The 13,299-nt window shown below is 38.3% G+C and overlaps 1 protein-coding gene across 1 annotated transcript in view; it reads right to left on the bottom strand.

The window, feature by feature from the left end:
- Nucleotides 1-13,299, bottom strand: part of ARHGAP42 (Rho GTPase activating protein 42) — a 148,957-nt gene that overhangs the window by 7,502 nt on the left and 128,156 nt on the right. Inside the window, exons 18-22 of the mRNA XM_027677363.1 lie at nt 10,345-10,504; nt 7,006-7,150; nt 4,558-4,938; nt 3,362-3,518; nt 2,387-2,449 (exon numbers count right to left, since the gene is read on the bottom strand). Coding sequence (XP_027533164.1) covers nt 2,387-2,449; nt 3,362-3,518; nt 4,558-4,938; nt 7,006-7,150; nt 10,345-10,504 — 906 coding nt within the window. The remainder of the gene's footprint in view (nt 1-2,386; nt 2,450-3,361; nt 3,519-4,557; nt 4,939-7,005; nt 7,151-10,344; nt 10,505-13,299) is intronic.

Here is a 13,299-nt window from a genome sequence, read left to right on the forward strand (position 1 = left end):
CACTGGCCTGGCCTGGGCAAGGCCTTCCAGATGTTTAAATATAGCATGAAAATAAAAACAGCAGAATGATTGGAAAAGGATATTTAATCATATGTTTGGGAGGGGAGCATGGGTCTAGAGAGCTTCATAATGTCAATCTAGTCCTACTGAAGTCCCATCCTGGCACCTAGAGATCCTGCTAAAGAGTAGAGCCATTCACTGTCACCTACTCCTCCTTCCCGTTTTTCTAATGAAAATTCTTCTTCTTATAATGCAGTTTTACTTCTGGAGACTTGTCTTTCTGTGTACCTCTAAATCCAAGTCAAGAAAATGTAGAGTCAGGGATTATGTGCTGGTGCATTTTTGTACAGAAGCTGCAATAAAGAGACCTCAGGCCTGACTAAGACTGTTATGTAACTGCAATATTTTTGAAAATAGTAAGGAAACTCCTTCACGTCTTTCAAGTGCATACTAGATTAGAAATGGAGATTGGTCCCAGTGTACACAGTATCTTAGTACCACAGTGAGGGAGACTGATGTATAATAAACTTGAAGTCAGTAGGGAAGGAATAGAAAGACTGAGAAGTCAAAAATAAACTCTGGAATTGGAAAAAGAGAGCATATGCTGGACATTGCATAACATTTTAGGTTTCCCTGTCCAATCCTAATACTTGTACTGTGGTCTCTCATTGTCTTTCTGACTAAAAAAAAATCTGTAGGGCATATATTCATGTAATACAAGGAGAGAAAACAGGTCAAGTAATGTCCCAGCATTGAAAAGAGGACACACACACACTCATAATAGAGCTATTGCATTACACAAAGTCAGAAAAGAGGGTTGCAAAAACTGCTTGGAAGAAGGAATTAAGTAGGACTCGGCCACTGTGGTGGTAATGCATCTAGTGCAAAATTATCTGCTGGAATACAGAAAACAATGTGAGACTGCAAAGCCATATAGGTACTTTTGCTCTGCCTACTGTACAAATGACCACAACAGGCAAGAGATGCTTCAAGCAGCAATGAAACTACTTACATTCTATAATGCATAGGTAAGCACTGTCTCCAAATTTCTAGTTATTTTAGCAGGGTAAATTACCCCTGCATGGAGTCCAACACTACCTTGACTTGAATATTTCTGGTATCAAACCAGGTAGCTTAAAAATACATTGTCTTACACTCTGCCCTGCATATACTCATTGGATAGTAGTTATGAACACAAGAGACCTTTCTACTGGGTGAATCAAGATGTAATTACCACAATTTCTACATACTTCATAGAAAAAAAAAACAAACTAAAAAAAGACTAGCCCAAGGTTTTAAATCAGCCTTCATAACAAGCAGGTAAATAAAAGCTGGCTCTGAATTGCAAAGTCATACTCAGACTTATGCAGGACTGTAAGAACAGCTGAGCTACTTCTGATTTCTTCCTCATCTTGCCTGCTGACCTCTCATTTTCCATTCTCCTTGCTACTGTTGTTCTTTTATCCTCTTAGGAAGGCTTAAGTAGAGGAGCTATTCAGCCTTTCAGTATTTTTGGCTTTGTTAGCCGCTCTCCATATCCATTATCAAATGCTGCATTTTTCCTTTGTCAGATTTTTGCTTCTTACATGCTTTTTATATACAGATACAGGTGGCACACGCTCTGAGGGAACAACAGGGGAGAGCTTGCAAGAAGGAAGTAATATAAAGTAAGAGAAGGAACAGTGCTGGAGGTGAAATGATGCAGGACTGGTGAAGCAGTCATTGCTTTTGGCTTAAGGCACTTGCTTAAGAGCATTCCAGTCCCTTCATTTTTACCTTTCTTCCTTAAATTATTGCTTAAATATGCCTTGCCTCCCCTGCCACCCTCTTTTTTGGACATCTTAGAGTTCATGTACGACACAAAATAAGAACAGCCTTGATTCCTATAAGCTGCTTTTCTCACAAAATCAGTGGGCCTTTCTCTCCCCTGCTAGTTCTGTCAGAGGACAACCACATTCCACGGCCACACATCTCACCATGTTGACATCTTCCTTCACATCTGTGCTACTTTAGGTTACTACCTTTGGATTCATGGATTGACATCTTGTTTTCATTCCTCAACAGTTCCAAAAAGTTCCTTGATGTATCAGTGAGCAAAATGGTGAACAAAAACCTGCGATCTGTCTCAAAGAACTTGAAAAGCAGGGACAGTGAAAAAAGAGAGACAGCTTTTTTCCCATATCCATTTAATAGAGTATCTGCTTTAATCTATTAATTGTAAGTGGGGTAGTAATGTACAGAAGATACTGCTTCCTAGACAGACACTTATCAGAACATTCTAAACACCTTAAATATAAGAATGAATCAAATCCAACAAATAAATGTGAACCTTTGAAGCCAACACAGAAAGGATTTTACAGAATGTTAAATGGTATGAAGTGCTTACCGTCCTGAAGAAACTTGTTTAAGTGAACCAGCACTTTCAAACAACTGTGCTCTTGCAGCCACTCTGAAAATAAAAGCACCACCTCGCTTTATACTTCAGCCATTAATTAAATACACAAACTATTTTCACTTTTAACCATCCAAAGACATGGCCATATTTTAAAAAAATTGTTTTAATTATTCACTTATAGAAAGAGAGGAAATTCAAAAACTGAACTTACATCCCTATTCAGCAGAATTCTTAAGGGCATAATCTAATTGGGGCCACTGACAGTTTAAAAAGTGGAGAGATTGAATGATGTCCTGCAGTATTTGGAGAATTTCTTGGTGCTCTGCAGGTCTAGAAATCATTTGTTCATGGGGACAGAGATATCCAGGTCCAAGTCAGAATTATAGCAGAGACTTTGAAGTCTTCTAAAAGCACTGAGAAACATTGTTAACCCAAATCTCAACAAAGTAAATTATAACCTGTATTGCTCAGAACTATCCTCCTTTCAGCATAAACTTCCCCCCCACCAAACCCCAACTGTTGGAAATCAACCATTTAACATGTAGATAACTGAAGAAATTTCAGAGCAGATTTTTTTTTTATTATCCTTCCTCTAATTTTGGACTTATACAAATAAAATCTGATGGTATTCTTGGTGTAACAGCATGGACAGTAAGTAGCATTTCTGCTCCTTGAAACATTAAAGAGAGCCAGAGATAATAATACTAATCACTTTCCAAAGACAAATTTCCACCTTATCTGTAGTCTAATTAAGTCAATGGGAATCTTTCAACTGACTTCAACAGATTTTGTGCCATCTCCTTTGTTTACAATTTTAACAAAACTAGATAACTAATTCACAAATACAGCAATATTAAAATCAAGTATTCTTGGATGCTTTTTCAACTACTTATGTACCTCTCCGGAATCACTTTATAGTAGAAAATACTATAACAACAAAATCTCCAAAGGGCCATAATGACTTACACAGATCCAGGTCTTTGATAGCCATTACTTGATGCAGTATCTAATCTTAATCTTCTACACATTTTGGGAGGCAAATCAGGGTTTGGTGGAGCCTTTAACGTATCTTTGGTATCTGTTGAAGATAAGCTCTGTATAGATCCACTGCAACTTTTGTTACCTAAAGAAAACAATCAAATTATAGAGAATATTAAAACTAATTTGAAATTGTTTCAGAACACGTGTAACATGCAAAACAAAGATTTTGCTGTTTGTTTTTTCTTTTCTTTTTTTTAGGAGTCAAAACAGGTAGAGAAACTACTTACTAAGAGAGAAGAAACAGCCTTTCAGGCACTAAGCCAGGGGAGAAGAACCAACAGCAAGAATGAAAAAATGACATTAAAATGGAGAGGGCTAAAAAATTACATTGCAATTAAATGGCTAGATAGTACAATCACTAAAAAGTGACAATAAAAAGATTTATAAAGTAGTACACTGCATAAAATTGTAGAAAAAAATCATGTAGGAATGGTTCTGAGGAAGTTATCTGATCAAAGCAGCATCCACTATGAAATCAGACCACATTAATTGTAGAATTAATATTTCAGTATGCAGAAAAGCTTCATGCATTTTAAAAAACATACTTAGGAATAAATGACTGTGACTTGCCTAAAACAATTCTTATTGTAACTTGATAAATCTATAGGTGTACAGACTGTATTGCACAAAAAAGAAGTCCTTTTAATGAAAAAAGGCCCCATGTGTTCTTTAAGGTAGACTGCTGCCTTTTTTTGCTTATATGTTCTATAAGACAAGAAATGCATCTGTTTCTCTCTTTCTTTATTCCAAAGAACAACTGATGCTTAAAAATGCTTTAAAAGCTGTCATAATATAAAGAGATCCCAAAGTATAAGAACAATATCTATATTATTAATATTGCTAATATACAGTATTATTCTGTATCATAAATTATAATTTATAGATGAACCATGGAAGGCTAGAGAGTGATCTAAATTGAGAGAAACATATCTTTTAAGCTGTGTGAACTGTGCAGGTAACAAGCAATGGAAATATGTTCTATCAGTTTGAAAACTGAAAGAACATACACCAAAAACTAAAAAAAATAAAAAAGATTAATGAGTATAATTAGCTTTCATATGCATCTCTTGTTTTCTGATGCATCAGTTAACACTGATGTGTTGAAAGACCTTGGAAGTTACCTTCAGTTGATGGAATTGATCTAAGGGAAGATGCTGAAGATCTTTTCAGCCCAGACAGACTGTAGGAACTCTTTTTGGTCAGGTCTGTTGGTAGAGAGGCATTCTCTGGTCCAGTGACAGAAGCTACACTTTGGCAGTCTGACTCCACATCTGTTTTGGTTGCATCCTCCTTTGATGAGGATTCTGGACTTGTAGTCCACAGGCCTGAACTTTTCTGGCCATTAGAAGAAGCAGGAGAGGCAATCCATGGAATCCCTCCTGATTTCTCCCTTGGCTGGGAGGGTGTGCATTTGGTGGTGCTGTTCTGCTCAGAGGAGTGAGAAGAGAGAGATTCAATGCTGCCCATGGGAGTGCTGTCTGGGCTACTGCTGTACGAGTCACCTAGGGAGGATGGAGGAGAGGGGGGAAAGAGAGAAAAAAATAATTTACATTTTCTAATCATGTGCATTTTTCTCATGTCACCTTTAGCCCTTTTGTACCTTACTTGTGATCAAATTCATTAACCTGTGGTTTCCTGCAGAAGGAAAACAACTCATTTATTTATTTACAACTTGAAGACTCATCTTGTCCCTTTAGAGACCATTAATCTCTTGAAAATTGCATGATTGGCTAATGTATTTTTTTGCCAGATGCATTTTCTATAATTTTCTATAATTCCCTACCATTTGAAATCTGTATCTCTTTTCTCATGCCATACAGATTCCCTTTATTTCCTGCAATACAGTTGTGTCCGTGCTTCATTTAAATGATGACTTAAAACCATCTAGTATTTCAGAAATTGCATTTGCCAGAACCAAGGCTGTCTCTTGTCTGATATTGTGATATTTGGCAAGAAGAGTACCTCTGCTTCTGCTTCAGCCTTCCAGACACAAGCAAGATCTTAACTGGAACTTGTTAACATAAGTGTTGAGTTTGAGCTAATAAGTGAAGCACAAGTGGAGAGTTCTTGGATCAGACCTAGTGGCAATCAAATCGCCAGCACGAGATGTGTCTGAACGAAGAATCATAGAAATCATAGAATCATTTAGGTTGGAAAAGACCTCCAAGATGATTGAATCCAACCTTTGACAGAACACTACCATATCAAGTAAACCATAGCACTAAGTGCCATATCAAGTTGTTTCTTGAACACTTCCAGGAATGGCAACTCCACCCCTTCCCTGGGCAGTCCTTTCAGTGAGGAAATTCTTCCAGACTTCCAACCTGAATGTTCCCATGCACAGCCTGAAGAAGCATGAGCTTGCATTTGGTCTGCAAAATACTTGCAGAGAAATGTCCCTTTTTAATGCTATTATTCATTCATTGTAGTTACACAGTGAAAAAATGCCTGAAACTTGACCAGTTGGTCCTCTGTTGAGTATAACTGACTGTTCCTTTGTAACTTCTTACTTGGGATCCCATGCCATTCACACTGGTAATCCATGGTCAGGGAGCTACTGCTCTCATTTAGTATTTAAACTCTCACTGGCATGAAACTTGTAACACAGACCTATGGAAAATGCAGCACCTGTGCAAGAATATACTGAGGACACATTTCCTAACATTGCAGACTTCAGAATTACTACAGATCTTCAAGAACAGATACACCTTAACTGTGGATTAACTTACTGAACCAGTTTCATGTAAATCTTCTTGAGGAACCAAGGGACACCTAAGTTCTTTAGGAAGTCTGTTGCAGTAGTGGAACTGTTAGCAACTTAAGCTTTTATAAAGTTTCAATATCCTTACTGACACAACCAGTAAGTAAAAAAGTGGTGGTCCATTAAACGAAAATGAATGAAGTGAAACTTTTTAATAGTCACATCTACATAAAAGTGAATAAGCATTCTAAGCATCAATTGATTATAGACGTAACTCCCTGCTGTTAAACAGTAAGCCATATGATAAGTACACTGCTTCTTCCAGGAATATTAGAGTTTGTTTCTATTCCAGAAAACCTAACAAAGTTTCAGTGGTTTTGGCAACCTAGGTGGTGGCTGACTTTGAACCAATGGCCACAGTTTCATGTATGTGAAAATAGCCAAGTGATGGGTTTGGTCTCCTAACCTTGACTGAATTACATTTGTTACAGGAAGAGAGGAAAGATTCTGTTTACAGTTTCCCAGCCTTACCAATCATCTTGCAGGGAAACAAGATGAACTTCATATAACGAACTTTTGAGTTTCAAAGTGGATTAAATTTAGATTGGAATATAAAGTCTACTTTAAATGATGTTGAACAATGTACACAATGCAAGACTTGCCTAAAACCAAACATTCTTCCTCATCTGAGAGAAGCGAGGAATGCAGTCAGTCAACAGTGTGGCTATGACTCACAGAGGTTAAAAAGCTGACAAAACCCCGTTATGCTTACGATTATTGGAATACAGTATCTATTGGATATTATTCAGGCAAAGTTAAAAGACAAGACATAAAAAGGAAGACAACCAGCCTGCAAGGACAAACTTACTGTCAGGATCTGCTAGACATGGTGTATATCTTCCTTTGGGTTTACGTGAACCTGTGGAGAGACAAATGGCTCTTGTCCTTCTTGAACTTGATCGGGACTGAGGTTGGGGAAGAGGAATGTTGGGGTCTGGTGCAGTGTGAAATATCTGCATATTAAAAAAAAGGGAAAAAATGACATTAAATAGAGGTACTCTTACACTTGCATTATTAATCAATTTGTTTTCCTCACCACTGTGCCTGAAATTAACACTGTAACAGTCTCATACATTACGAAAGAGTAAATTCGCAGAATAGAAGCTTTGTTCTGATGTCATTTTACAACTCAAGAACCACAATAGTGAGCTGTACTTAGTAGCTGTATTAATTATATATTTGTTGAAATAGATTTATTTTCTAGCCCTTGTTAGAAGGGCTTTACAGTTGAAATTGGAAAACAAAATAGGTGCTTACTACTGACTATTGCCTAAGAAGTAATATATTTTTAAAAATATTATGACAAGGTTGATTTTTTTCTCTGTGTTACAGTGAAAGTTTTCATATGTCACAGAAAAATGTCATAGTTGTAACTTACTACAATCCAGTTTGCATTTCAAAAAACCACTTTATTTGGCCAAACAAGTCAAGTTTGATGAGGAACAACTTTATGTTTAAGGCATCTCCTGGTTCTTATCTTTTACATACCACTGCTACCACTGGTCAATTCTGCACTTCATTGCTGCAGAAAAAAATTTTTTACCATGCTATACCAGAAGATGACTCTGCAAGGATTTCTGGACCCTCTAGCAATAGGGCATTCCCTAAAGAGGATGAAGTGAACCACAAAAAGACACCTCCATGCCATTCACAGAAGTGGGAGAAAGCAAATATACTTGCACAGTAGGAAATACTTTAATGAAAATCTTGAGATGCTCTTGAAGTACATTAAAGCTGTATTAAGCATTAGTGAGTAGCACATCAACATAAAAATGTGTCTGTAGACACATAAATAGAGCAAGGGAGACTGGTTGTGCAGCAGTAGTCTTTGTATTGAATGAGCTATTATTTTCTGGAGGGAAAACTCAATGTTGGGAAAATGCAATATATATTTTTGGAGTCAAAGCCAAGAAGGCTATCAGTATCATATCCATTTTGAGGAGTCCCTATGAAATACAACTGATGATACCAAGCCATACTGTCAGTATTTACTGACCAACCAGTGCAGGGGATCCTGGTATTGACTGCGAACTGCCCCTTGGCTGAGTAATGAGTAATGAAAGAAACTCGAAATTTTTTCACTTTGTCAGTCATCAGAGAAGATGATATAGATCAACAGAGACCACCAAAACAAAATTTCTTTTATCAAGTAAAAGAGATCTTGACTGTTCTGCTGAGTTTTGAAATTTAACAGTTTAAAATTAAAACAAAAAATCTGAGGAGGCTTTTCAGTGAAGCTGATACCTGCAATTCATAAAATCATAGAATCAACTGGGTTGGAAGGGACCTCTGAGATCATCAAGTCCAACCCTTGATCCAACACTGCTGTGGTTGCTAGACCATGGCACTAAGTGCCACATCCAGTCTCACCTTAAAAACCTCCAGGGACGGAGAATCCACCACTTCCCTGGGCAGCCCATTCCAATGCCTGATTACCCTCTCTGTAAAGAATTTCTTCCTAATATCTAACCTAAACCTCCCCTGGCACAGCTTAAGACCATGCCCTCTTGTCTAACTGATAGCTGCCTGGGAGAAGAGACCAATCCCCACCTGGCTACAAACTCCTTTCAGGGAGTTGTAGAGAGTGATGAGGTCTCCCCTGAGCCTCCTCTTCTCCAGGTTGAACAGCCCCAGTTCCCTCAGCCTCTCCTCATAGGACTTGTGCTTAAGTCCCTTCACCAGCCTAGTTGCCCTCCTCTGGACCTGCTCCAGGACCTCAATATCCTTCCTGAACTGAGGGGCATAGAACTGGACACAGTACTCCAGGTGCGGCCTCACCAGTGCTGAGTACAGGGGAAGAATCACTTCCTTGGACCTGTTGGCCACACTGTTCCTGATACAGGCCAGGATGCCATTGGCCTTCTTGGCCACCTGGGCACACTGCTGGCTCATATTCAGCTTCTTGTCAATCCAGACTCCCAGGTCCCTTTCTGCCTGGCTGCTCTCCAGCCACTCTGTCCCTGCATGGGGCTGTTGTGGCCAAAGTGGAGGACCCAGCACTTGGCCTTGTTGAACCTCATCCTGTTGGAGTTAGTCCAACTCTCCAGCCTGTCCAGGTCCCTCTGCAGAGCCCTCCTGCCTTCCAGCTGATTGACACTCCCCCCCAACTTAGTGTCATCCGCAAATTTGCTGATGGTGGACTCAATCCCCTCATCTAAATCATCAATAAAGATATTAAACAGAACTGGGCCTAACACTGATCCCTGGAGGACACCACTAGTGACTGGCCATCAACTGGATGCAGCACCGTTCATCACCTCTCTCTGGGCCCGGCTCTCCAGCCAGTTCCTAACCCAGCAGAGAGTGCCCCTGTCCAAGCTGTGGGCTGCCAGCTTTTTCAGGAGAATGCTATGGGAGACGGTGTCAAAGCCTTTGCTGAAGTCCAGGGAGACACATCCACAGCCTTCCCCTCATCCACCAGGTGGGTCACCTGACCATAAAAGAAGACCAGGTTGGTGAGACAGGACCTGCCCTTCCTAAACCTCTGCTGGCTGGGTCTGATCCCTTGTCCATCCTGTAGGTGCTGTGTGATCGCCCTTAGGATGATCTGCTCCATAACCTTGCCAGGCACTGAGGTCAGGCTGACGGGCCTGTAGTTTCCTGGGTCCTCCTTCCAGCCTTTTTTGTAGTGATTGAAAGTAAGTGTTTAAGATTTCACGTGTTTTCCTTCTCAAGGCCTTCTCAATATTTCCAGAGACTAGATCTCTGCTGTGCAACTGACATCCCTAAGGATAGCAATGGTCAAAAAGACTCTGTTCTGATGCATTCATCCAGAATCCATGCATTCATCCAGAGTGAACCTCCATACACTGGTAGCATAAGAGAGATGGAGGAGCTGGGAGCAAAGTTATGACTTTCTCATTCTGTTTCTAGATTCAGGAGGTCACAACTGTCTTCAGAAAGCAACCGAAGAGTTAGAGCAACTCCTTCAAACCATGGGAGATTATGCCTTGGATCTGTACCTTGCACATCCACAAAAGACTTGCTAGGAATACAGATCCATAGCATGGGGTGGGAAGCAGGTATTACTTCTATCAATGACCTTCTACAAATGTTGGACTCTTTATTCTTAAGAACTTAATGATGGTAATGAAAATGAGGTCTTAGTTCTATTTCATAACCAAACAGTCAGATAATTTCTTTCTACCTTTTCATAATGCTCTATCAGAATTTCAACGACGATATTCTGAAACTTAATGTTCATCATAGCAGCCACGGTTTCTTCTTGGGCTCTCATCAGAGTTGGTCCAAAGATAACACCAAGGTTGGATACAGTCATTAGATTTTGCTGACTGTGCAATGATACCCTTTAAATAAACACAAAAATATGCAATCAAATTGGTTTACTAAACTACAATTTAAACAGGCAAAAACCTAAGATGATTTTTAATAAAATTACAAGTTCATGCCTCCCTTTTAAATACATTTTTAAAACTTCAACTTTTACTAGAGTCAAAATACAGTGTAGTACAACTACTATACTTCCATTAAGGCTCCTATCCTGCAATAGCTTAATGGTAATGAGCACATCTTCCTGACAAAACTGATAGGAAAAGGCAACTATATTTGGAGGTCTCCACAGAGAGATCCAGACCACCTAAAGTTTAGGAGTCTTAGAGCAGGCACCTATCTCTCCAATAGATCTACAGGAATTTAAATACTTTATGTTGGATTGATTGAAACTAGTATGTGATAATGGAGGTCAACCATATACCTTAGTTTTCATGTAAAGGAAAGAAACTTAGTTTCTGAAAATACTTATTTCGCAATGGGATCTCTCTATTAATATGATGAAAGCACAGGATCAATGGATTCAGTGAAATCATTGTTTCTGTGAGTTGATAACATTAGATGATCATAACGACATCTGGCTTTGAAATACAATAACCTTTTGCTTCTGTATATTCTGTTGTAACTTATTTTACCTCTTCTTTTTTTCTTCTTAATGTAGAATTCAGAAACTTAGTTTTACCAACAATTTATCAGACAGAAAAATGAAAACCATCAATCAGTAATCCTCAATGCCCCTTCTCTCTCCTTACAAATAAGATTTGCCAAATAAAAGCCCTATCATCATAAACCCTTTGAAATAATTGCCAGTGATTCCCCAGTCACAGCTGTCCTATTGCCTCATGTCTGAGGAATATTATGCCTAGTCAAGATTTTATAATTACCTTAATTCTTAATTTTACTGCATCTGCTACAAAATGGAATTAGTTATTGAGGCACTTGTTCACACTTTCCTCTTCCTTCTCACTGCTATGTCCTACCATTGTCAAGCTGAGCATCTTTAGGATTTCCTACACAATTAAATAAACTCTTGTACCTTTTAAAATTTAGAAACAGTAAAATCTATAAAACATTCCCCTCATTATTGGGATAGGAACATTTTAGCATCCCATTTACATCAAGAAGAAGGAGAAATATGGGAAAGGGGGTTGTACTGGAGGCAAGTAAAAAAATGCCTATCTTCTTACATGTTTCCTATGTTGTTTCATTAAATTATGTCAAAACTTTCCCAAATGTTACCTCAGACTAGCACTAGCAGAGATCATTATTTAGAAGCCATGTCATGAAAACGACTCTCTTGTTAAAGCACATTTTTGACCAATTATCCTAATCTAACTTTCTCTGAAACAGATCTTATGTTTGTCTTAGATGACTAAGGGGCATTTGGGAAGTCCACCAGTATTTTAATGAAAATGGAATGTCGAATAACTCAGCCATAGGTTTGCTAAAAAAACCTTAAAAAACCGCTCTGCAATGTTACTCTTCTTTGTGCTGTACAGTAACTGTAGAGATCTGTTACACAAACATTATCGTCTTACACCAGAAGAGAGAAGTAATATTAGCCTGCTGTTTGTGTTTCCTTGGTAACAAATTTGGTAGCTTGGTAAATAAAAGAAATGGTAAATTTAATAACATTGTAACCAGAAAGGGCTTTCTACAAAGCATTTTAAAGGCTCAATTTCTTGCAAAAGAGAAAGAACCCAGGGCTGTAAATGGATCATTTTGATTGCCACTTTCCCCTGACCTAGTCCCACTGTTGCTCGGCTACTGCACAGACACAGGTCGAGGCAATCATGCATTTCAGGGAGCTGTAGGGCATCCATTGAGGTGTCATTGCTTTCTCCTCAAAATCTCCTTCTTTGATGTATCACCAGCAATTTTTTGATACTGCTGGATTGCAGACTCCCAACTATCTACCATAGAAAAGTATTGTATTATTAAATCATACCAAAGAACGATTTATTCTTTAGAGTAGATAGGTAATTTGACTACTAGGGAAGTTTAAAAACAAAAAATGAACTACCTATGTGAAAATAACACCAAACTTCCCGTGTTTGCCTAGCTACTCACTAAGTATGTATGCATGCAGTATCACCTCTTCCCTGGGTGCTTTTCAGGATTTGCTAGTTTTTGTTTGTTTATTTGTTTTCAGCATGATCTACATCTCACATCATCTAGATCATATTTAATTTTGCACAGTGACACAAAATTTGATGTAGGCAGAGACATAAAGACCTTATGAATTAAACCAAGATAAACTAATATCCTTATTTTATAACTCATAGTAAAAGGTATAGTATTTTCACCAAGATGCAAAAGCATACATAACGGAACTGAACAGCTAAAAGAAATATAAAGAAACGATGTATACTTTGACACTGGATTTTTAACAAAAGAATGAGGAAACAGGAGGTTGGATTTTTTTTTCAAATTTTCCCATTTTCATAAAACTAGGCACTTCACCTGCCATTTGTTCCTTGAAAAATCCCCACACAGCGGTAGGAAAAAGATGAGTAAGGAAGGTGACTAATACACTCAAAAGACTTATTTTGAATTCCGTCTCATTAGAATTGTTAGCGTAAACAACAACTGGCAAATTATATGAGAAATTAGAAGGGGTGAATTGAATGTTGGAAAGAAACTACTAAAAGCATTCAGTGTCAAACCAAGATTACATTTACAGGAAATGAGAATCACAACAAAGATGACATAGGCAAGAGTTAAAGAGAATAATTAAAGAGAGGAATACTTCAGGTGTGCTTTTCTTTGGAATTGCATCTGAGACTACACTGAGAATAAAGAGGCCATGAAA

Source organism: Neopelma chrysocephalum, unplaced genomic scaffold (genome assembly GCF_003984885.1).
Source record: "Neopelma chrysocephalum unplaced genomic scaffold, ASM398488v2 Primary Assembly neopelma1_43, whole genome shotgun sequence".
In the NCBI taxonomy this organism is placed as follows: domain Eukaryota; kingdom Metazoa; phylum Chordata; class Aves; order Passeriformes; family Pipridae; genus Neopelma; species Neopelma chrysocephalum.